At 36.8% G+C, this 24,126-nt stretch overlaps 1 protein-coding gene across 11 annotated transcripts in view; it reads right to left on the bottom strand.

Moving 5' to 3' along the window:
* Window positions 1-24,126, bottom strand: part of NAV3 (neuron navigator 3) — an 850,488-nt gene that overhangs the window by 207,527 nt on the left and 618,835 nt on the right. For all 11 annotated transcript variants that reach the window (XR_011076027.1, XR_011076028.1, XM_068561371.1 and 8 more), the window contains one exon: window positions 20,562-20,745. Coding sequence is in view for 9 of the 11 variants with exons in the window: in XM_068561371.1 (XP_068417472.1) it covers window positions 20,562-20,745 (184 nt within the window). In the remaining 2 variants the exon portion in view is untranslated. The remainder of the gene's footprint in view (window positions 1-20,561; window positions 20,746-24,126) is intronic.

Below are 24,126 nucleotides of genomic sequence, written 5' to 3'. Positions count from 1 at the left end.
TTAATCCCCCAAGTTCTAATCAGATCCTTCCTTTCATTTCATGATTTCTGTACACAGGATCACCATTTTCTTTAGGTCTTTGGGCTTGAAACCTCAATAGTCAACTCTTCCCTTTTTCCTTCCTTTTAGTTATTATAGATCTGCAATCAATACCCTGCCATGCTGATTCAACCTCTACAAATTTATCTATGTTCTCCTTCAATTTTCATGTTTACCACCTAACTCAAGCCCCAACACGTCTCACAATGCCTCTAGCTCCCTTTCTTTCTTTCTTTCTTTCTTTTTCTTTCTTTTCTTCCTCCCTCCCTCCCTTCCTCCCTTCCTTCCTTTCTTCCTTCCTTCCTTTTATACCTGGCCCTGGCTCTCTATGCAGCAGAAACGAATTTTTTCCCCCACAGTGCTTGTGATACCATGTCCCTAATTTCAGATTTACAAATGGGCTAGTAACAAAGCAGGTGAATAGGTACAGCCAAAGCAGTTTATTAGTGAAATAGACACAAGGGACATGTAGACACAGCTCTGGGGCAAGTGGGGGTAGATAAATAGAGTCAGAACACCACTAAACTAAGGATTTGCAGACATCTGGTTAGAAGATTATGTATTTTTTTCCTGAAATGTTGTCAAATGAAAGTCCTTCTAGTTAATGGGTGGCAAAAAGTATCAGAAACAAAAGCACAAAAAAATAAATATTTTGAGACACACTGTGGGTTCTACTAAAGGAAGTATCTTCTCATCTATCCTGTAAAGTAGAACATCAAGGGAAAGCTTTTTATTTCCCCTAACATGGAAGGGAAGAGGAGGAGATTAGAGACAGTCAATTAAAAACAAGGATGAAACTCATCTGGTGTTCAATACACAGAAGGATCCAAACTGCCAGAACTATCCAATACAGCTTCAGTGCAAATCCCCATGTAGAACAGTAATATCCATTTATTATAAGGAAAGAAAGCTTCTCAAAGTAAACCGATCCTGAATTGCAATCACCTATTTTTATTAACCACCAGAGCCTCACTACTCATGGTATTGTCCACAGACGAACAAAATGGCATCACCTGGGCCTTGTTAGAAATACTGAATATTAGGTCTCATCCCAAATCTACTGAATCAGAATCTGCATTTTAACAGGATTCCTATGCATAATAAAAGCTGTGCTCTACAGAACATCCACAGATGTCCAAGCTTGGAAGAAAAACACTTGTTTCCAAAGTCAAAGAGCATAATCTAAACATCTCAAGCCATGCCTCATTTTCTGTTCTGCTGCGGCTGCTTTAGACAGTGCTGACACCCTCCTTCCTCTAGAAATCCTCAACTCACTTAGCTTTCTTAACACGACCGCTGTCTCTTGAGCTACTCCTCCTCCTCCTTCCAAGACACAGGTCCACTCACCATCACCCCTTCTAAATTTTGTACTATGCCCATGAATATTTTCAAAACCATAAACCTAGGTATCAGCTAGTATATCCCTCCATTCTTTTTATATCAAATCTGTATTTTATACTCCAATCTCAATTCTAAACTCAGAGCCTCTTTTCTAAGTATCTCATTATCTCCTACATATTCTACCTGGATCTATCAGCTATATTTCTCCCAGATATCCCCAAAATGTTCAAACCTTAACACATTATTCTTTCAAATCATCTCTCTCTCTTTGACTTTGCTATTTAAATTTAGTGTCACCAACTTTTTTTTTTCCATTGAACAAAGAAGAGTTGTCTTCCTTGACATGACCCACTCCATTTTTACCTCTGTGTCATTTCTCTCATGGACTCTAATAATGCCCCTCCACTAGTCCCTTTGTTATTATCCCTTTTTTATTGCCAACCAAATCCAATCATTCTTCTCACAGTCAATAGAACTAACAGAACTTTCTTTCCCAAGAGAGAATAGATGTCAATCTCTTTCTTTGAAATTGCTGTTGACTCCCCATCGTCTGTTGGATATAGTCCAAGCTCTGTGATCTGGTTTACTGGGTGTTTCCGTGTGTCTCCTCAGACTCTCTTACAGCTTCATCTCCTCTACACATCTTCCATCCCATGTTCTCCACTGTCATCACACCTCTGCTTCTGGCCTGAGGCCTCTTCTCCCCCGGCTCCATGGCTTTTCTCATGAGGTTTCCTTCATCTGAAACACCATGGCTTCTCTTCCCCACATTATGAAATCTTACTTCTGCTTTAAGATCCTGCTCAAGTGTCACCTCCTTCTTGAGGCATTTCTCAAGTCCTGTAGAGTTAGTTTTGTCTTCCATTAGTCCCCAGGTCTTTATTCATCTCTAAGGATTAGGTTAACATGGAAATTTATCAGGGTAAATGCTTATCTCCTGAACAGATTACATTGTTCACCAGGACAGTAATTACGGTATGTTCATTTCTTCATTCTCAGTTCCTATCATGGGTTGGTATGTGTTCAGTAATTAACTATTGATTGCTATTTACTGGGTAGTATTATCAAAAAATGGTATGTTATATCACCATCTTTTAACCAAGGGAAATTGTTTTAAGAATGGAATTATCAGAAGTATATTAAAGGAAGACACTTGTCTTCATTGTGTCCTTATCAAGTGACAGTTTACATTTATTTGCTCATTTATTCCTCACAATAGTCCTGCAAAGGTGATCCTCTATTCCTGACTGAAAAATATGAAACCGCCTTTAAACATTAAGTAACTTGTACAAGTTATACATCTTATAAATAATAGTACTGAAATTTAAACTTTCTTCTGTTGGATTCTATAAGCTGTGCTAGGTTCTACTATATCATATCATTTTCTTGCAAAGCACAGCTTGTGATACTTTAATGCTTCTTTTGCTATTAATTCATTGCCCTTTGGATTTGTATCTCCAAGACATTATGATAATAACTTTATATTGCCTTCAGAGTATCATCTCTTCCAGTGTCAAATAAATCTACTTTCAATAGATACTCTTCAGCATTTAGATAGGGAATTTTAAATAATTTCATTCCACAGATGACTTTATGTAGAAATCGGAAATAAACAGTAAAACAAATTTTAAATGGTCTGATGTTTTTAGTGTCCAAGCAATTCTCAAAAATCTTCCAAGTAAACACTATCTTTTAAATGTTTAAGCCACATTTTAGTAAGAGCTAGAAAATTATGGCATACTATTTATAACTTGCCACTCCCATGTTCATTGCACACATGACTAATTAATCAATCACAGAACTTTTTTTCTGCTGAGTCCTGTGGTAGCCTCAAAATCCTTGGCTAGGATTCCAGCAACCCTTATTAATTAGAACACTTAGAATGAGAGTAAAAACTTACTCGATCTCTTCCTTATGCTCTCATCAAATATTGTTAAGAAGATTTTGAGTGGCTCAGTGCAAGATTTTCGTGGAAGGTTCTATTTCTATTGTAGTTATTCTAACAGTGGACTTCCATGCAGAAGTAAAAATTATATAATCTTATTCCTTAGCTTTCATCTTCAAAAATCAAATTGGACCCAGATATAAAGACATGTGCGTCATTAAAAGTCACCAAAACGTAATATCTGAGCCTCACACGTCTATCATTCTTTACCTCCATTGGCTACGATCAAGGTTCTTTCAAAAAAAAAAAAAAAACTCAGTTGAGGCAGTTAATATTTGAATTGCCTTAACTGGTTTTTAATTCCTATGATAGTTAAAATATTCTTTTAACAACTACTAATTGCCCAAGTAAAAAGTTGGAGAGCCACAGTAACTTCCTAAGAAATTGAGCCTTTGTCATGACCGCAGCAGAGAATACCAAAAGGTTTAAATTGCAGAGTAAATAATACATTCCCAGATTAGTGAGGTCCTTTTCTTTGATATGTAAAGAAGAAATTGGGGGGACGAAAGAGGTTGGGACATTTAGCAAGCCTGGAACCAGGAGACCACATAGGAAATCACTGCTACAATTCAGGAAAGATTTGATGAGGGCCTCAATGGAGGCAGAGGCACAGGAAATAAGAGTAAATGATTAATGAGAGAAGTTATAATCACGGACATAGGACTTGAAGGGAAAAATCTAAGATGGCTCTGGGGCCTCTGGCTTGGGTTGCACAGTACAGTTACATGGGAGCAGAGGGCAGGAAAAAGAGATTTAACATCCCTGATAGAGTGTAAAAAGAGAAAAAAAAAATCAAGACTCCACTTTTAAGTTATGTCATTAGTCAAAGGGTGAATAAAGTAACAGGAAATACTAGGAAGATGGATATTCACAGGTGAATAAATCCATTTTCACAGCAGAGATAAAGATTACTTTATGGTCTTATTATAATAGCTCTTTTATAAAGCACATAATAGTTTTGGATATTGAATAAATTAATAAATAAGAAATTGACTTCACACCCCTAAGGTATTTAAAGTGGCAGACAGACATAGATATTGAGAAATTTGATTTAGTTTTGTGTTCCACTTATTCTAATAAGCATATATTGATTGACATTATCCACCAATTAATAAACCATTTAAAAGGTTTTTATTGACCACCGGCATGTATCAGCAATGTGCTAGAATGATTTAATTTGGGAAAATTAGGCTTAAGAATGCAGGGATGACTGTTTCACTCTGAGAAGTATAACCCTTAAGACCATGTATTCCAACTCAAAACCCTTCCTAAAAAATACAATTTGGTATTTAATGGAAACTGAACTGACTTCAACCTTGGACGGAGAAACACAACAATATTAGGCAAGTGTGCAAAAAGTGGTACATTCAAATATCTATTTTCTGTGAATTATTAAGTTGAAATGCCAGTAGTAAAGATCTAACATATTGGTTAATAGCACAGACCCTAAAGCCTGAATACTCTACCTGAATCCCAGCTCAACTGTTCTCTGTGCCTGTGTCCTCAGGGGTTAAATAAGGATGACAATATTATCTATCTCAAGGTTTTTACAAGGATTAAATTGTAGATCACTTAGAGGGGTGTCTGGTAGAAATAAGTGCTGGAACAGTTAAAAAGAAAATTCAGTGGGATTCAGATGTACGTTTGGGAGTCCCTGGGTTCACTAAGCCCCCATGTGAGGCTCTATAAATAGTCTGGTGACTTCATTACAACATAACTTCCTATGTTCCTACAACTACCCTGCCCTCCTGTGCTTGGTTGTCTTCTCAACACCACATTCTTTGGTCCCACCTATCACTTTTGATGCTACTACCTTCTTACTCTAAGACCCACAAGCCCGGACATCTCAGGACAGTGCCTGAGCTTTTAACTCTGGCTCTCAGTCTCCTGGTTTATAATTACTTTGAGACCCGATTTCGTGCAAGCAAATACAGTTGTCTTATTCTCCCTCAAACCTCTCTGGATACTACTCACTCTTCTTGTTTTCTAAACTCAACAATATCAAGCCCTATAGGTACTAATCTTATAAAGAATCATCAGAAAATTGCCCCAATAGGACATCCAAGAGCCACCATTCCCAAAACAACACGCACAGGATGAGCCTTCCAGAACCTACAATTCTCAACACTGTACATAATCCCCAAAGTATCTCAAATACAGAATTTCATAAATGTTCTGTTCTGTGATACAGTCATTAGATGAAAATATAATTTTGATATGCTTAATGCTAGAGTATATTTGCTTTAATATTTCAACCACAGTTTTGTGTTAGATTTGCACTCTAAATGTCACAACTAATTTGAAAGACAGGGGTAAAATGTGTCAGAAATTGAGGCAGTCCTCGATAACAACAACAAAAATAATTTGCCTTTAAGAAGGTAGCAAACAGGCCTCCATAATTCTGAATATATTGCAAAACAACAAAAGGAATTCTCGTGTTTGCTCACTTGACCCATAAATGTTTGTAGTCTCCGGAGTTTTGTTCCGAGCCCTCCTTTTCTTCCCTAGCTTTATACTCTCTTCCTGAGTAATCTCTTCCATTTCTATAGTTTCAGTCAACAAAACATTGCTAAGCCGATGTTCCCAGGTCCATATATCTGGCCCTGACCACTCTTCTGGGCTCCAGAGTCTCATATTAGATATCACCATCTAGAAGTCCCACTGAAATGTCAAGTTCATGAAGGCCAAAGCTGAACTTCCTTCTCTGCATCTCCTGCTCATCTGTTTCCACCACAGCATTACTATTTTTTCCCTTGTTGAAATACATCATCACCAGTGAGTCAACAAAACTAGAAACGTGATGATTTCTTTGGCCCTTACCTCCAAACAGTCCCCAAATCCATCTTCCTCAGTCCCACCCTCACGCCTATTAACATGAAATTGTTCAAACTCTTGCCTCTGTAGCTATAATGTATGACAAACCTGCATCCTCTCACATTTCTCCCCAAAGCACATTTTTCTCCACCCTGTCACCAAGGTCATGTTCCTAAGTTATAAGCAGCCTCATTTTCCTTCTGCTAAGAAAATTCCTGAAGCAACTTCCTTTACCTTCAAGAAAGAACTGGAGCATCCAGAGCCCCCATGAATTGGCCTCTGCCTACCTTTCTAGCCTCCCTCTCATCATGCCCTGTGGCAATTTAAACCCAGAGCTATAATCAGTTATTTGATGCTCCTGTCATTAAAAGGTGAGATCTCTGTCCCACCCACCCTCCCTTTGAAGCTGGGTGGAATTGTCAGTCCTTCAACTATTGGGTCACAATACAGTTGGGTCACAGTACAATGTCCCTGAGACAGCCATGCTGGTGAGGCCACATGTGGTCGCTGTTCCAGACACGTGAGTGAGGAAGTCACCTCGGAAGTGGATTCTCCAACCACAGGTGCTTTGCCTCGGGGCAGTCTGTGACACTCCAGCTATTCCACCCTTCCCTGTTCCAGAAATAGTGGAGTAGAGACAAGCCATTCCTGCTGTGCCCTGTCTGACTCCTAAGCTCATAAAATCCATGAGTATAATAAAATCGTTATTGTTTTGTGCCAATATATTTTAAACAGCAAGAGATACCCAGAACACATTTCCACTTTCACTTTCTGCTCGGCCGAAAGGTGGCAGTTTCCTGAAAGTGAAATGGCATTTTCCTCATCAGTACCTTTGTATGGGTTTTGGTACTCTGTTGGAGTAGCTAGCACACCTCACTGAACCACCTGTTTGAACATCTAGGTCCTCTGTTAGATGATGGGCGAAATAAAAGGTTAAAGCATCACCAGATCTCAGCTGCACATCTAGCATAATTCCTGGCACACAGTGGGGGCTGAATCTTTATTTGTTGAAAGGTCACATCTGAACTTTCGAACCACCGATAAGAAAGAACCCTGTGCTCTAAGGTAATATATGAAAGATCACTAGAACAATATTGTTTTTTCATTAAGCCATGTGGTATTCACGGACTACACACAGTGACTGGTTCATCAAAACATAAAAATAAGCACAAAACAGTAATCTTTAAAATGGATGTACTTACTATAAATATGATAATACACTATGTTTATCAGAGCAATCTTTCATATTATGTAGGTTTTTATAACTCCTCAGCTATATTAAGAGATTTTACAGAAAATTGTTTTAGAATCAACCATCTTTCCTCCCTTCAGTCTACTTAACTTCAGCCTTGGAGTCACACGAATAGGAGTGGAAATCCCTATACACAACCCCTCTACAGTCACACCTTTAGTACTCTTGATTCCCAAAGAAAGAGAAAAAATGCTTAATCATAAAATCACATTTGTTCTACTAACAACACTATTCCCAAGGAACCAAGGAGGAATACAAAGAAGGAAATTACACAATATGAGGTAAGAAATTTCTTGGGCATAAATTTTGGTGGAAATTTTTTACCTCCCAATCTTACTTTTCTTTTGTAAGATGGTATCACGTGAAGAAGGCAGGAATCATTTCCTTTCAAATTTACTAAAAATGGCTTGAGAGAAAATTAGGGATAAATTACCCAAGATGTATTATAATTAAGTACGTTGGAAGAAAGTCTTAAACTAAGGATTTTATATAAAATAACAAACATTGAAGATAGTAGAACACATTCACTAATATTTTTAAGGCTGAGATAGATTGAAATACATTTCCTTATATATCCTATGATTGCTAGAAATGAAACCGTACCTTCAGAATGAATATTTAAAGAATTCTTTAAACCAAATTCTTCCTTTAGTATATACAGTTTCCCTTCTGTAGGGTCCTTGTTCAATGTTATAAAATGATAACTGACAAGCTAATAGCTCTAAAAAAGAGGAAAGTGTTCGGCCACTTCTGCAAAATATCTTTTGTACCTTAAAACCATATACGCTCCTTCAAAAATGTTTAAGACATTTTGTAACAACTATCCTCTCATCAGAGTATGTGATAAAAATATGTTGTCCCTATACATAAATTTTGCTGAGACTTCACTAAAAACAGTTATTGCCTAATCCATAAATGAGTCAGAAGCTTAGCCTTCATCCACATGTGTTTCTTTTTAGCAGCTGGGTGGCTGAAATATCATCCTGATTACATGTGAGACAGGTTACTGTGATAACTTATCCCATTAGTGAAATATGGCATGTAAATCTATTATAACCTCTGGCTTATCTTAAATTTCAACTGACAGTTAATAAGGCCACCTGCATGGTCTGCTTTTGTGGGATCTCAAAACAGTAACTAAAGAGGGAGATGCCTGGCTAGGATATTACTGCATCAAAGTCTCACGCTCTTTTAGGAATGGAGAACTTCAAGATAAAGAACTCAGGAAACCAGGCTCACATTTCTCTCACAATGTTACCATAAATTAGATTTTCACACTGCTTTTACTTACATGTAGCTCAAAACACTATGCTGATGCATGAATCTTTTCCATTTACAACTTTCAGTGTGGAGTAAAATTATACCGCAATGCATTCAGTGTTCCATTCTAAAAGCCCATTTTAATGCAGCCACCTTAAAAAAACTGGACCCTGAATACCGCTAGACAAAACTATTTTTTTAATTTAACTTTTATTTTATATTGGGATATAGTTGACTTCAATGTTGTGTTAGTTTCAGGTGTACAGCAAAGTGATTTAGATATACATATATATATCCATTCTCTCTCAGATTCTTTTCCCATATAGGTTATTACTATTTTTTAAGCTAAAAATGTAAACAAACTTTGGCAAAGACTACCTTGATGAGTGAAAAAATCTGGATTATTTAATACTTCTGAAGATTTAAAAAGTAAGGGAACACGGGTTCAAGCCCTGGTCCGGGAAGATCCCACATGCTGTGAGCAACTAAGCCCGTGCACCACAACTACTGAGCCTGCGCTCTAGAGCCCACGAGGCACAACTACTGAGCTCGTGTGCCCCAACTACTGAAGCCTGGGCACCTAGAGCCCGTGCTCCGCAACAAGAGAAGCCACCGCATTGAGAAGCCCGTGCACCACAACGAAGAGTAGCCCCCGCTCGCCACAACTAGAGAAAGCCCGCGCACAGCAATGAAGACCCAACGCAGCCAAAAATAAAATAAATAAATAAGTAAATAAATAAAAGTATTGTAGGAAGCACAAACTATGTTAAACTATTTCCTAGTACCCACGTTCATGAAAATGAACTTAATTATTATACTTATAAAATAATTATATAAATGTTTGAAGATCTATAAGAAAGTCCATTTTAGAGAGTCCTTATAATTGGGCTCCTCTCAATTTGCTGCAAAGCAAATGTAATCACTAATACAGTCAGTTTCATATCATTTAGGGGTAACTGGGGTCTCAAAACATCTCTGATGGTGGACTCTGGTCTAGAGTCTGCCCCCACTTGTGAGGAGAGAAAGCTGATTGTATTTACACATCTTTTGAGACTGAGAAGTCATTTAGAAAGGGGTGGGGCCTATGAGGGTGGTCAGAAGCAGAAGCACAGGAAATGGAGTGTAAAGAGGCAAATGTTGACAGTGCGCTTTGTAATGAAGAAGGGCTCAACCAATGGCAAGACTATCTCAGCTGCAGAAACATGCAAGTCCCCCAAATTCAATTCTATGCTCACCCAGTCATCCCCTGATTACAATTTGTCTTTCTCTGTAGACCTGATGACAGGAAAATATTCAATGGTCATACTGACACAATTATACTGACACAGTTTTTGTGACAGGTGCATTTCTCCATTGTAAGACAATAAGTTGAACCTTTAAGACAGATTTTAGTGGAAAACAGATTAATACATAATAATTTCATATGGTATAAAATTGCAGATATAATAATCAACTCTACATTATCAGTGCTCTATTTGAGAAGACAGTGCCCCAGAAATAGTAAAGATCGAATAGAACCAAACAATTTCTAGTGTTTGGGAGACAATGTTCATGCAATATATAAACAGGATATCAAAATGTCCTGGAGTAAAATGTTAAAGAAATAAATCACCAATTAGCTATTCTGAGTAATGGCTCTGTGAGGATACATGAATCATATATTTGGTAATTATAAGAGAAAATTATGAAACACTGGCTTACCATTGTTTTTATCGAGACATTTATGTCAGAGAGCACAAGTCTTAAATTCTCTAAATTAGGAGTGAGTCTAATACTTTAAAATATATATTATATTCTCACAATTCCCTTGGAAAGATAGAGTATAACTGTGATGTTTTCATTTTCTACCTGGAGAAATTAAGCTCAGTTAATTGATTTTTATTTAGTTAAAGAAAAAAAACCCAAAGTTATCAGAATGAAGAATGGTTCTGTCAATGAATGTGATGCCATTAACATGTTGATAAACAATAATTAAGGTTTAAGTTCACAACATCAAAGGATAACATGATAGATAAAAGGGGCCATCAATGACCAAGAGACTTCAGCAGCTTTTGGAGAACTGAAAAGAAATGAAGTATTTTTGATGTGGAACACATAGCCTCCATGTGTTCTCCATCAAAAATGAACACAGAAGCCTCATCCTACTATACGCATGGAGGGAGGATTCAGTCTGTAAGAGTGAGGGAGGCTGGACTAGGAAATTTCAGATAAGTGAAGGGGATATAAAAAGAGGGAGATTAATCGAACATCATATCAATTACTATTGATGACCACTCCATGGCCAGACACAAACAAACCAATTAACCATCCAAACAAACAAGAAGCGATTTTAACTATAATAACTGAATAAAAATGCCGGCAAAGAGGGGTCTCTCAATTTACCTGGACTGATATCCCTCTAGAGCATCATTAAAGGAGCTATGGCCTATTCTTTTTTTTTTCAAACCAAAGTGTATTGCTCAGCCATTAAAAAGAATAAAATAGGGCTTCCCTGGTGGCGCAGTGGTTGAGAGTCTGCCTGCCGATGCAGGGGACACAGGTTCGAGCCCTGCTCTGGGAAGATCCCACATGCCGCGGAGCAACTAGGCCCGTGAGCCACAACTACTGAGCCTGCGCGTCTGGAGCCTGTGCTCCGCAACAAGAGAGGCTGCGATAGCGAGAGGCCCGCGCACCGCGATGAAGAGTGGCCCCAGCTTGCCGCAACTAGAGAAAGCCCTCGCTCAGAAACGAAGACCCAACACAGCCATAAATAAATAAAAAAATAAAATTAAAAAAAAAAAAAAAGAATAAAATAGTGCCATGTGCAGCAACACGAATGGACCTGGAGATTATCATACTAAGTGAAGTAAATGAGATAAAGACAAATATCATATGATATCACTTATATGTAGAATCTAAAAAAATTGATACAAATGAACTTATTTACAAAATAGAAACAGACTCACAGACTTGGAGAACAAACTTCCCCCAGGGGGGAAGGGTGGGAGGGGGGGATTGATTGGGAGTTTGGGATTGATATGTACACACTGCTATATTTATTTAAAACAGATAACTAATAAATTAGAATTGCTTTCTAAAACGAATAAATAAATAAATTGAAGTGTGTAGTTGATACACAATAAGTTTCAAGTGTACAACACAGTGATTCATAATTTTTAAAGGTTATATTCCAATTATAGTTATTATAAAATACTGGCTATAGTCCCTGTGTTATACAATATATCCTTGTAGCTTATTTATTTTATACATGGTAGCTTGCACCTCTTAATCCCCTACCCTTATCTTGCCCCTTCCCCCTTCACTCTGCCCACTGGTAACCACTAGTTTGTTCTCTGCATTGTGGATCTGTTTCTTTTTCTTTATATTCACTAGTTTGTTTTGTTTTTTTAGATTCCACATATAAGTGATATTATGCAGTATTTGTGTTTCTCTGCCTTACTTGCTTCACTTAGCATAATACCCTCCAAGTCCATCCATGTTGTTGGAAATGGCGTTATTTCATTCTTTTTTATGGCTGAGTAATATTCCACTGTGTGTGTGTGTGTGTGTGTGTGTGCGTGTGTGTGTGTGTGTGTGTGTGTATACACATATATACACACACAATATCTTCTTTACCCTTTCATCTGTTGATGGACACTTAGGTTACCTCCATATCTGGGCAATTACAAACAATGCTGCTATGAACACTGGGGTGCATGTATCTTTTCGAATAAGTGTTTTTGGGTTTTTTTGGATAGATACCCAGGAGTGGAATTGCTGGTTCTATGACCCCCTTTGCTCAGTATCATCTGAGTGAGGACTGTCCCAGAAGGCTGTTGAAATGTGCAGAAATATGGCTCCTACACATCTTATTTATCCTTTTCTGATTTATGCCTCTCTACCATCAGCTGTCCAATTACTAGTACATACTTAATTTTTTAATTGTTTGTCTATCACTAAATGTAAGCTTCAAAAGGGCAAGGACTCTTCGATTTCTTTTGTCCTCTGCTGTATCTCCAACGCTTAGAAGAGTACCTGGAACACACTAAGTGCTTAATAAACATTTGTTGAATATATTAATGGGGGATGGGAGAGATAGGAGAGTGTGTACATCAAAAGATAATGATCAAATTAATGAATAAAAATTAGTGGCAGTAGTATTTTATTTAGCTATAAGGGAATAATTACTAAAGGAAATACCTAAAATAATTAATGGGGTTACCTCTCTGTAGCTAGACCAGGCTTGGGAAGGTCTGAGCATTGGGCCGTTATTTTTAAATCATAAGGATATTATTACTTTGAATTACATTTATGTATTTAATAGAAGTTAGAAGTGTAATGGAAGAATTGATCAGAGAAAGTGAGAGAGGAAGGAACAGTGATGAGGGTGACTTGAGGTTTTTTTAATGTGGGTCAATATATTTCATTATATATGTGATATGACCTAGAAGCGGGAGGAGGAAAGATGAAAGTGGCTGGTTTGAGTGCCTGTTACATGCTAAGGGCTGTGCTAAGGAGGAACTTTAAACACAAATTATGTCAGGTGGTCTTCTCAATACCCTTTTGAGAAAGTTACCACCATTCTAATATGAGGTAAGAACACTGGTATTTGAGCAGGTTAAAATCACTTGCCTCATGCCACATCACTGGGAATTGGTTGGCAGAATTGAAACCCATGTTTGCCTGACTCTAAAATAACCAACACTATACAGATGTTGCTTCATCATAACAACAGAACTATGAGTGGTTGTCAAGCTTTTAATATAATGGAATAGAAGCACAGAACATAAGCAGTGTGTGTATGTGTGTGTGTACATACTCTTAGTATTACACCCTCTCTTGGTTTCCTCGATCAGTCAATTCAAGAATAATTTCTTTCCCTTCAATTATTTCTCTCTAGGAATAAAAAGTCCTGTTAGTTAAAAGGAGATTCATAAATGCCGTTTCTGTTTGTTTCATTTTCTTTAAAGTTTAATTGAGTCCCTGTCTTTTATGAAGAGCACATTATAGGCCACAACACAGAGTCAATTAAGCAACTAATTGAAGCCAGGTTCATGAGGGCTTAAATTACCAGAGCCTTCCTGTCATCTTAAATTAAACTTCCTTATATACTTCTCAAGATTTATAACCCCAGGCTGAAAAGCTGTAAACCATCCCAGTTTCAGAGTGAATCTCCCAGAAGGAAATGATGTTTCCTGGAAAAGAGGAAGGCAAATGTCCTCCATGGAAGAAGGTTCCAAAAGCAATGTGTGTGGCAGGGGTCATGGGAGCCTTGAGAAGGGGCTGCAAAGGGAATAGACAAGTCACTCAAATAGCATGTGCCCAGAGGTTTTGCAATTTGACTTGTGAGTCCTATAGGAAGGAACAAGTTCATCTAAACAGCAAGGAGACACATTCTTAACTTTCTCCTACAAAATGAAAAGCAGAAGGGCAAATGATTTTCTGTGGAGATCATAATCTCCCAAATTCCCAAAATAGCTCTTATTTTAGTTGAGAAAGACTTATTATCACTGCCTTTAACACTATATCACCTATCTATGTAATTTCTTACCTACACTTTCACATGCATTTTGTTTCTTTTTTACATGTTTTAATTCTCTGTAATATAAAAATACTTGTTCATGTGATTCAAAAATCACTGTTTTGGGATTGGTACAATTCACCAACTATTTAATAGCGGGATGGGAAATCATTTAATAATGTAGACAAAAATTAAGCTAAAAGGCCTGTATTCTAAGGAAAAGCACCTCCCTTTTTTAAACTTTTAGCAAATAGAAAACATTTTTTTTTCATTTGTTACTTTTTTTTAAAATTAATTATTTATTTATTTTTGGCTGTGTTGGGTCCTCGTTTCTGTGCGAGGGCTTTCTCCATTTGCGGCAAGCGGGGGCCACTCTTCATCGCGGTGCGCGGGCCTCTTCACTATCGCGGCCTCTCTTGCTGTGGAGCACGGGCTCCAGACGCGCAGGCTCAGTAATTGTGGCTCACGGGCCTAGTTGCTCCGTGGCATGTGGGATCTTCCCAGACCAGGGCTCGAACCCGTGTCCCCTGCATTAGCAGGCAGATTCTCAACCACTGAGCCACCAGGGAAGCCCTAGAAAACATTTTTTATGTATACTATTACCCTAACATCTCATGTATAACCAGACCAGTACATAAGAAAAATGAATTTTCATTTTATAATTTTCTTTCACTGTAATGCTTTACCAGATATTCTCAGGAAAATTAGACATTCATGACATGATTTCTGCTCAGTGTTGGCTGGACTCACGTGCCAGGCACTGTGTACGGTTTTGGTGAAACTGAACTTTCTGTTACTTTTCATGTCAACGAGAATTCTGTCAAAACACACATATGTAAAAATATGATTAGCAGAAATATCCTGAATGTCTATGACATATTTACTGATGGAAATAAATTTTCTGAGTTTGAAAATTATAGGATTCATGTCTACCTTGTTTTTTGAAAAAGAAGTACTATTTTCCCCATCTCCTGGTTAATGCCTATAGAAAATAACTATGATCGCAACTCTTATATAAGATTTTTAGTACTTTATATTAAAACAGTTCTCATATTTTTTCCAGTTGGTTAGACAAAGGGCCTTTAATATACTCTTTTCAAAATAAAATGAAAAGCCAGAAAAATAAAAGAAATTGATTTTATATTTTATATTAAATAAATGCAAACAGGATACTTAACATTCTTTAATATAGCAAAATGTTTAAACTTTACCTATGTAAAGTCCTTCCAAAGATCACTGATATAGAGAAAAATTAATTTTTATATGAAATATGTTCAAATTTCTGAGATTACTGAGGGACTGAGGAAATTTAGAATGAGTCGCAGCTTTATTTTAATACACACACTGCAAGTGGATGATTCAAGTCAAATGATAAACAGATCAGTGATCAAGGAACAAGACTACCCTCACATATCATCACTAAACTTACACCAACCATGCCATTTTAGGGTTAATTCAGAACGTAGGTCTTTCAACAGTATTTTCCCCCTTGTAATATTAGTTTATGTTGACGAGGTAAGGACTTTTGTCCTAATATTATTTATTAACAAATTAGTAATTTGGACATTTTAAAGATAATACGTTTGTATCAGATTAGTTATGGCATTCATTTTTTTAACCAGCCTTTAATTAAAAATTTTAAACTCTGTACTAGCTGCAAATTAGAGGCATCATTTCTTAATACTAGATCAGATACCTTCTTTCGTTGTCTAAACCAAACATGACAGAGAAGAGAGGAGTTATAAACATGCAAGTCTTTAAGCTATCAATGATATTTCATAGCCCAAACACATCACTCATGTTACCTATTACTTTTTGTGGTACCAAAATGCTAATGATCTTGGTAATCTGCTTCCTTATCCCACAAAACAGAAACCACATATTGGTAAAGGAATGGTACTCCACAGAGGCAAGCAACACTGACAGCAGTGAATTAATGAATGACAGCCAGAAAACAAAGGGAACAAAATATTTATAATAGATAGGTAAAAGACCAAAGAGGTATATAGTCAGGCATCAACGAGGATGGAAGCAAATAGTTCCACACATCTGGATAAGGTCTGATGGTTCCACTACATATCATTCTGAAACTAACTGTAGTTCAATATCATGACCACCCAAGAATCAAGAACATTTTATCTTTCTTATAGCAGTTTTGTAACACACACAGTTCTCATTTTAAATGACGTACCATTGCAACTGTGAATGTTAGAAAGTTTTCCTACCTAAAATTAGAAGCAGCTATAATAAAGATTCATTCACTCTTACTTAACTCATTTTAGAAATCATTACTAAGGACGTACTGTGTGTGAGGTTCTGGGCTAATCCCTTGAAATACAGAAGTGGTTACAATGTAAAAATACCGCTGTCCTCACAGTGCTTACATTCTGGAGGGGAGGAAGTGGCAATAATAAACAATGAATATAATAAATAAGTTGTAGGTTAGAGAGGGATTAGAGCTACAGAAAAGAAGGAAAACTACAGCAACCATGATGTGGAGTGCAGATGGGCAGCCTGCAGTGTTAAAAGAGAAGTTAAGGTCAGCATCAGTGAGAAGGCAACACTGGAGCAGTTGACTTGAAGGAGGTGAGAGATTCAGCCAAGTGGCTATCAGAGGAAGAGCATTCCAGGCAAAGGAATCAGCTACAGCATATTTCCTAAGCGGGGAGCAAGCCTAGTCTATTTGACACCGTGGCAGGGCTTTGAGCAAAAGAGTGACATCTGACAGGTTTGTTCAAAGAGTTTTGTAGATACTGACCCACTGAACCCCCAAAACGACTTCATGAAATCGGTGCCATTTTTTATACCCTTTTAGCAGATGAGAACCTGAAGCATAGAGAGGTTAGGTAAGTTGCCCAAGGTCACACAGTTAGGAAGTGGTGGAACTGGGATCCAAGTGCAGGCAGTCTGATTCTAGAGGTGAGCGCTTAACAAGGAGATCTTCAGTCCTTGAACAGGACACACACAGGCACGCATGCTCGCTCACATGCGCACACACCCACACACACACACTCAAGAGTGGAGAGGAAGCTGAGAAGCCAGAAGAGGAGAGTTTGTTATCCACATTCTACGTCTCTTGGTCCACATTTTATTTTCTCTCTTGTATATTTTACTGGTTAACCTTTAGATCAAAATGTCTGTTTAAATGAAAGATGTTCAAATTGATTGAAAACACTTGGGGTTATTCTCAAAAGAGCAAAACAAATGAGCAATTCTTAATGTATAAAATAAATATTGTGGAAATATATAGAGTTATGTCAATTTACTTTAAATAAACAAAGAGAACAAAACAAAAATACTCTCATGAAACAATGTGCACTAAAATTATTTTAGGTCTACAGAGAAAAATACAAGAACATTTTTCTGGCTAAATATCCACAATAATATAGCCACCAGTCATTTAAGCTATTCACTTGGGAAGAGCTTTGGAATCAACAGAAAGGCTTCATAAATCATGATTTATGACTCTTATCTCATGTAAATGAAGATAATGTATCACTGAGATTCTTTTCCATGTTAATTATCTTGGTTCTATTGTATAGACACTTATTCCTTTCCTATGTATACTATCAATATAGGCTGTGAAAAATGCTTAGATACATTGTTATATTTAAGTTCACATAGATTATAATTCATACACTATTTCACTATGTCGGATCTATACAAATGGAAGTAAGTATTAATTTCTGAAATATAACATTCTCCAAAACATAGAATAAATTCTGTTAAAATGAAGACTTGGCACTCCTCTTTATCATGGTCTTAACTAAGCACTACCTTTAGTACAGTAGCTACTGTGCATTTATTAAATTAACAATCCAAAAAGTAATTAAATCCAATTTCTCAAAAGAAAAAATTGGGCTTCCCTGGTGGCGCAGTGGTTGAGAATCTGCCTGCCAATGCAGGGGACACGGGTTCGAGCCCTGGTCTGGGAAGATTCCACATGCCGCGGAACAGCTGGGTCCGTGAGCCACAATTGCTGAGCCTGCACGTCTGGAGCCTGTGCTCCACAACAAGAGGCCGCGATAGTGAGAGGCCCGCGCACCATGATGAAGAGTGGCCCCCGCTTGCCACAACTGGAGAAAGCCCTCGCACAGAAACGAAGACCCAACACAGCCATAAAAAATAAATAAATAAATAAATAAATAAATAAATAAATAAATATTTTTAAAAAAGAAAAAATTATTTAAGAGTCTATCTCAGAATTAAAGGACACTGGTGAAAAGAATGCTTTTCCTAACCTTTCACTGAAAAAAATAAGATAGCTCTCCCCAAGATGGTATAAAATGACCATGCCTATTATATATAGGTCTATATTTTAAAATATAATACAGTTTCATAATATCCATGCATATCCACCAAGAAGAGAAAAAAATTTCCCCCAAAGGGTCATAACCACTGAGAAATGTGGGGCAAGAAACTCCACATGGCAGATACAGAAATAGAGTGAGGGAAAGCAATGACAAATGATATCTCATCTCACTTCCAGAGTCAACATCCTTTGCACAACACCACTTCACTTCCTGTATTTTTCCAGCTACTATTCTTGCTTCTTGTCTGTTCAAATGGCTTAAACCAAACTCTAGGAAATATTATTTCTGGCAGTTCTCAAAACCTAGATCTCTTTCTACCAACCACCACTCCCCCCAAAAAAATTAATAATAAAAAATTTAAAAAATATATTTTATTTTTTCTTCTTCTCTATTCTTAAGGACATCTAAAGAACTTATACTGTAGAGAATGTTTTTTTCACTTTGATTCCTGCACAATTTCACATGACATCACAAAATACCAAGACAAGCTTAAAGAACAGAAGCACATCTGCATTACTGAGTAAAAACAAATATCCCTTATCACTCCATGGCCTCTGTAGTACACTCCATATTTTCTGGTGAAACTGTGATTTTTCTTTATTAATAATTCACTAAGGAGTAAAATTTGCCAAAGGAAATGAGTTTACATGGCTGTACAGAGACAGAAATATTGCTTAATATGAAGTGAGGGATGGTTGACAGATGAAAGAGAAGGGGATTTCTGAGCTGCTGAATATTTGACAGTAAGTGGGAAGTGGTTTGTGAATGTATCTTGGAATTTTATGTTAGCTTTCTGAGTCAATACTAATTGCCGAAAACAAACTCAAGGCAAACTGTATTATTAGGTTTTAGGCTTGGCTTCTAAGATGGAAAAAGTTAAATATTTACATATGTGTGATACAGTGTGTATATTTTAGTAGATGATAAAAGAGTAGTTTCATATTGGACATTCGCCCTCCTTAAGAAAAATGATCATAGCTATGTATGCCATAGAGCTAATGATCTGATAATCCGAACGTTGATCAGAAACATATGAGTAATTTGCCTGAAACCTGTTAACTTAATTACGTTCTGTGATCATTTTTTGATGTGTCAACTTAGCTAGGTTTATTTAGTTCCACTCAACACCAATCTGGTGTCGCTGTGAAAGCATTTTGTGGATGTGGTTAAAGTCCAGAGCAGTTGACTTTAAGTAAGGGAGATTATCCTAGATTATCACTAGGATAGTAGGCCTGACTCACTCCTTGAAAGGTCTTAAAAGCGGGAGTGTGGCCTCCTTGAGAGACGAAATTCCACCAGTTTATAGCGGTTTCAGCTCGTGCTAAGAGTGTCAGCTTGTCCTTCCTGCTGGGCTGCCCTCAGGATTTCAGACTTTCCTAGCCAGCCCCCATGATCATGTGAATCAATTCTTTAAAATAAATCTGTTTGCACTCTTTCTTACTGATTCTGCTTCTCTAGCTGAATCATGACTGATATAGTTCCAAACTGGAAAAAAGCAGAAACGAAAGAGTAAAGGAAGCTGCAGTGGTTTGTCAGCACCCCACACCGGCTGTGTCTACATGCACCCACAGACTCAAGTCAGACAAACAATGTGTGTATACAAACTCACACACACGTATACACACACATGCATGCACAGACAATCTCACATCAAAATGGCATGTTCCCAAACACTCAAACTCCGATGTTTAACAGACCTGAAAGTTTTGACAGATTTAACGATTTAATCGATCAAAAGCATCAACCAAAGAAAACTACACAACTGGAGACTAGGACTCAAAAAGCACATGCTAAACAATAATTTGTAGAAGGAAGGAACTGTGATACACTACTTACAAGAAAGACATGTCACACATTTTGATACAAACCACAGTCACCTTCAGAAAACAAACACAAATATTTCACCTAAAAAGTGATGTGTTGGTCATCCAACCAATAGAAGAGTGGTTTTAAATTCTATAAGGTTAATCAAATAATCCCATCACTTTGATACAACCCCATAAATACGTTTTCCAAACTCTCAAACAAAAACTTATTAAAAACAAGTTGTATCAAGATAAATTCATTCTAAACACATTCCCCGCTTCCCTTCCTTACCTGGACTGCATATCTTGCTGGGTTTTGGCCTGACTGGCTTCTGCCTGAGGGCAGGCGTGAGTGACCCGCTGCTGAAGCTCCACCAACGACTGGTAATACTGCTGCTGCTGGTGTTGCTGCTGCTTGTAGCGAGACAAACTGAAAAACAGCCCTAGAATGGCTTTTAAGTTTCCATTTCTTATTTCTGTATCAAGTGGAAAATATAAAAAAACAGTATCATAGAAAATGATTATTTTTTACAAACGAAATTCTAGAAGCAAGTCTCTTAGGCTCAATCTATGGAGACAGAAATACAACTTGATTTTCTCAGTCACAGATTTAAGCAAATCTGATTTTCTGAAATATGCTAGCATTTCCAAATAGCTTGGAAATTTCAGGGAGAGAGAGGGAAGGGATGAAGCGTAGAGAGAACAAAGCTTACGCAAGTGATGTTCTTTGCTGACCCTGAACGACAGTTTTTCTAGAGTTAGTTTCTTCATGGAAATGGATGGGCTCTCAGTCTTGTGCTAATCATTTGGTTTAGCACACTCTGCTTCCCTCACAAACACACACAGCTGTTACCAACACAGTGGTGGCTATGAGCTAGAGAAAGAAAGCCACTTAAATGCTGGTTGTCCTACATTATAACTACTGATGCACCTCATAATACGGATGCACCTCACAATAGCAACTAGACTTATAACTGTTAGCACAATTCTAAATCACCCACCAACCAATTTATTTTAAAAAATACATGTATAGGTCCTCCAAAAAGCAGACTACATCAGAGGTATCCATTTTTAATGATCCAATTCTTTTATTTTTAATTTATGTTACATATTAATAAATATTAAAGATCACCTGACTCATGACTTTAGATAACATAATTGAATAAATGTAAGTGGAATTCCGAGTTCTAACACATGGGGCTCCTGTGTAAGTTTTTCTAATATTGAATAAAAAATTAAATGCACAAAGTAGGCTACAACATGAGCCTACGTTTTCCTCCTGCAGTTATAATTTTAAAATTAGAAAAAGAGATACAAGTAAAGCTTGATATAACACTACACAACCTATAATCATATTTTAATTGAAACTTGCTATTGGCAATAAAATATATCCTCCTTTGAGGTCAAGGTTTTACGTCTCCTTTTTGGAATTTAGAAACATTAATAAACTACTTAGATTTCTTGCTCTCTGATGGTTTATAATGCCACACACACTATGCCGTGGAATTATTCATATAAAATGAGGCTGAATTGTTATAACCCTCAAATCTTCCTCACAGGGGTCATAACATATAAGTGTTGGCTTGATCAATATAAAGCTACAGTGAGAAAGTATTAATTTTCTCCTGTAAACCTGAATGATCTTATTGAAAGAGGTTTTTTTAACTTCTTATTTTATTACTATGCATGGTTAATCAACTTAGAAAATCATTCTGGGCATTCATATATTTTTAGGAGATAAATAAAAAGCAAGAGGTTTATGTTAATAAAAGATATCATGTTATACTCCCTAACACCATACACAAAAATAAACTCAAAATGGATTAAAGACCTAAATGTAAGACTGGACACTATCAAACTCTTAGAGGAAAACACAGGCAGAACACTCTACGACATAAATCACAGCAAGATCCTTTTTGACCCACCTCCTAGAGAAATGGAAATAAAAACAAAAAATAAACAAGTGGGACCTAATGAAACTTAAAAGCTTTTGCACAGCCAAGGAAACCATAAACAAGACGAAAAGACAACCCTCAGAATGGGAGAAAATATTTGCAAACGAATCAACGGACAAAGGATTAATCTCCAAAATATACAAGTAGCTCATGCAGCTCAATATCAAAAAACAAACAACCCAATCCGAAAATGGGCAGAAGATCTAAATAGACATTTCTCCAAAGAAGATATACAGATTGCCAACAAACACATGAAAGGATGCTCAACATCACTAATCATTAGAGAAATGCAAATCAAAACTACAATGAGGTATCACCTCACACCGGTCAACGGCCATCATCAAAAAATCTACAAACAATAAATGCTGGAGAGGGTGTGGAGAAAAGGGAACCCTCTTGCACTGTTGGTGGGAATGTAGATTGATACAGCCACTATGGAGAACAGTATGGAGGTTCCTTAAAAAACTAAAAACAGAACTACCATATGACCCAGCAATCCTACTACTGGGCATATACCCTGAGAAAACCATAATTCAAAAAGAGTCATGTACCACAATGTTCACTGAAGCCCTATTTACAATAGCCAGGACATGGAAGCAGCCTAAGTGTCCATCAACAGATGAATGGATAAAGAAGATGTGGCATATATATACAATGGAATATTACTCAGCCATAAAAATAAATGAAATTGATTTATTTGTAGTGAGGTGGATGCACCTAGAATCTGTCATACAGAGTGAAGTAAATCAAAAAGAGAAAAACAAATACCGTGTGCTAACACATATATATGTAATCTAAAAAAAAAAAAAAAAAAGGTTCTGAAGAACCCAAGGGCAGGACAGGAATAAAGACACATACGTAGAGAATGGACTTGAGGACATGGGGAGGGGGAAGGGGAAGCTGGGATGAAGTGAGAGAGTGGCATGGACATATATACACTACCAAATGTAACATAGATAGCTAGTGGGAAGCAGCCGCATAGCACAGGGAGATCAGCTTGGTGCTTTGTGACCACGAAGAGGGGTGGGATAGGGACGGTGGGAGGGAGAGGCAAGAGGGAGGGGATATGGGGATATATGTATATGTATAGCTGATTCACTTTGTTATACAGTAGAAACTAACACAACATTGTAAAGCAGTTATACTCCAATAAAGATATTAAAAAAAAAAAAGAATATGAAAAAACAAAACAAAGCAAAACAAAAAGATGTCATGTTATATGGAAGAGACATAAAACGAATAAATGGTAACATTTCTCACCAACTTTAACCACTTAGAAAGTAAAGTATTATCCTGGAGGATTTTATCAAATTTTATTCTAAGTAACAGAACCATGAGTTAGGTTTGAACATAAGTTTTTTGCCATTAAATATGTAATTTAATATTAAACATCATGATGACATATACAGATAAAAGATTAAAGAAATTTAAAATAAAATTTAAACAGTGAAGAAAAAGTGACAAACGTAAATAATTCTAGTACATGTCCATAATATTTCAGAATTCACACAATTCCTCTTTTTCCAATGGCAGCAAACTTTGAACAGCTTAGAATTGTCTAATATTTCTACTATCTGTGGGGGGAAAAGGCTTTTCAGAGTAAACTGACTGTAGTAGAAACAAGAATCAACATAAATTGTCAAAAAGTGTTTAATCATAAAATTCTAATTAAAAATGGTTGTTGCTGATACAGATCTCAAAGGACTTGGTATTTTATAACTTTAGCAATTGTTTTTTATTTATAGTACTAAATTGAAAATTTTGCAAAGGCTTCCTAAAAATATATGTGGAAGAAAAAGAAATACAGAAAAAAAAATAACAGATCTAGTTTTCTTTTTCCACTTTCCTATATTTCAATGTCAGTGATGATCTTTTAAACATTTAATAATTTTAAGGCCTTTA

This window comes from Eschrichtius robustus, chromosome 13 (assembly GCF_028021215.1).
Source record: "Eschrichtius robustus isolate mEscRob2 chromosome 13, mEscRob2.pri, whole genome shotgun sequence".
Classification (NCBI taxonomy): domain Eukaryota; kingdom Metazoa; phylum Chordata; class Mammalia; order Artiodactyla; family Eschrichtiidae; genus Eschrichtius; species Eschrichtius robustus.
This window is presented reverse-complemented; position numbering and strand designations above follow the sequence as displayed.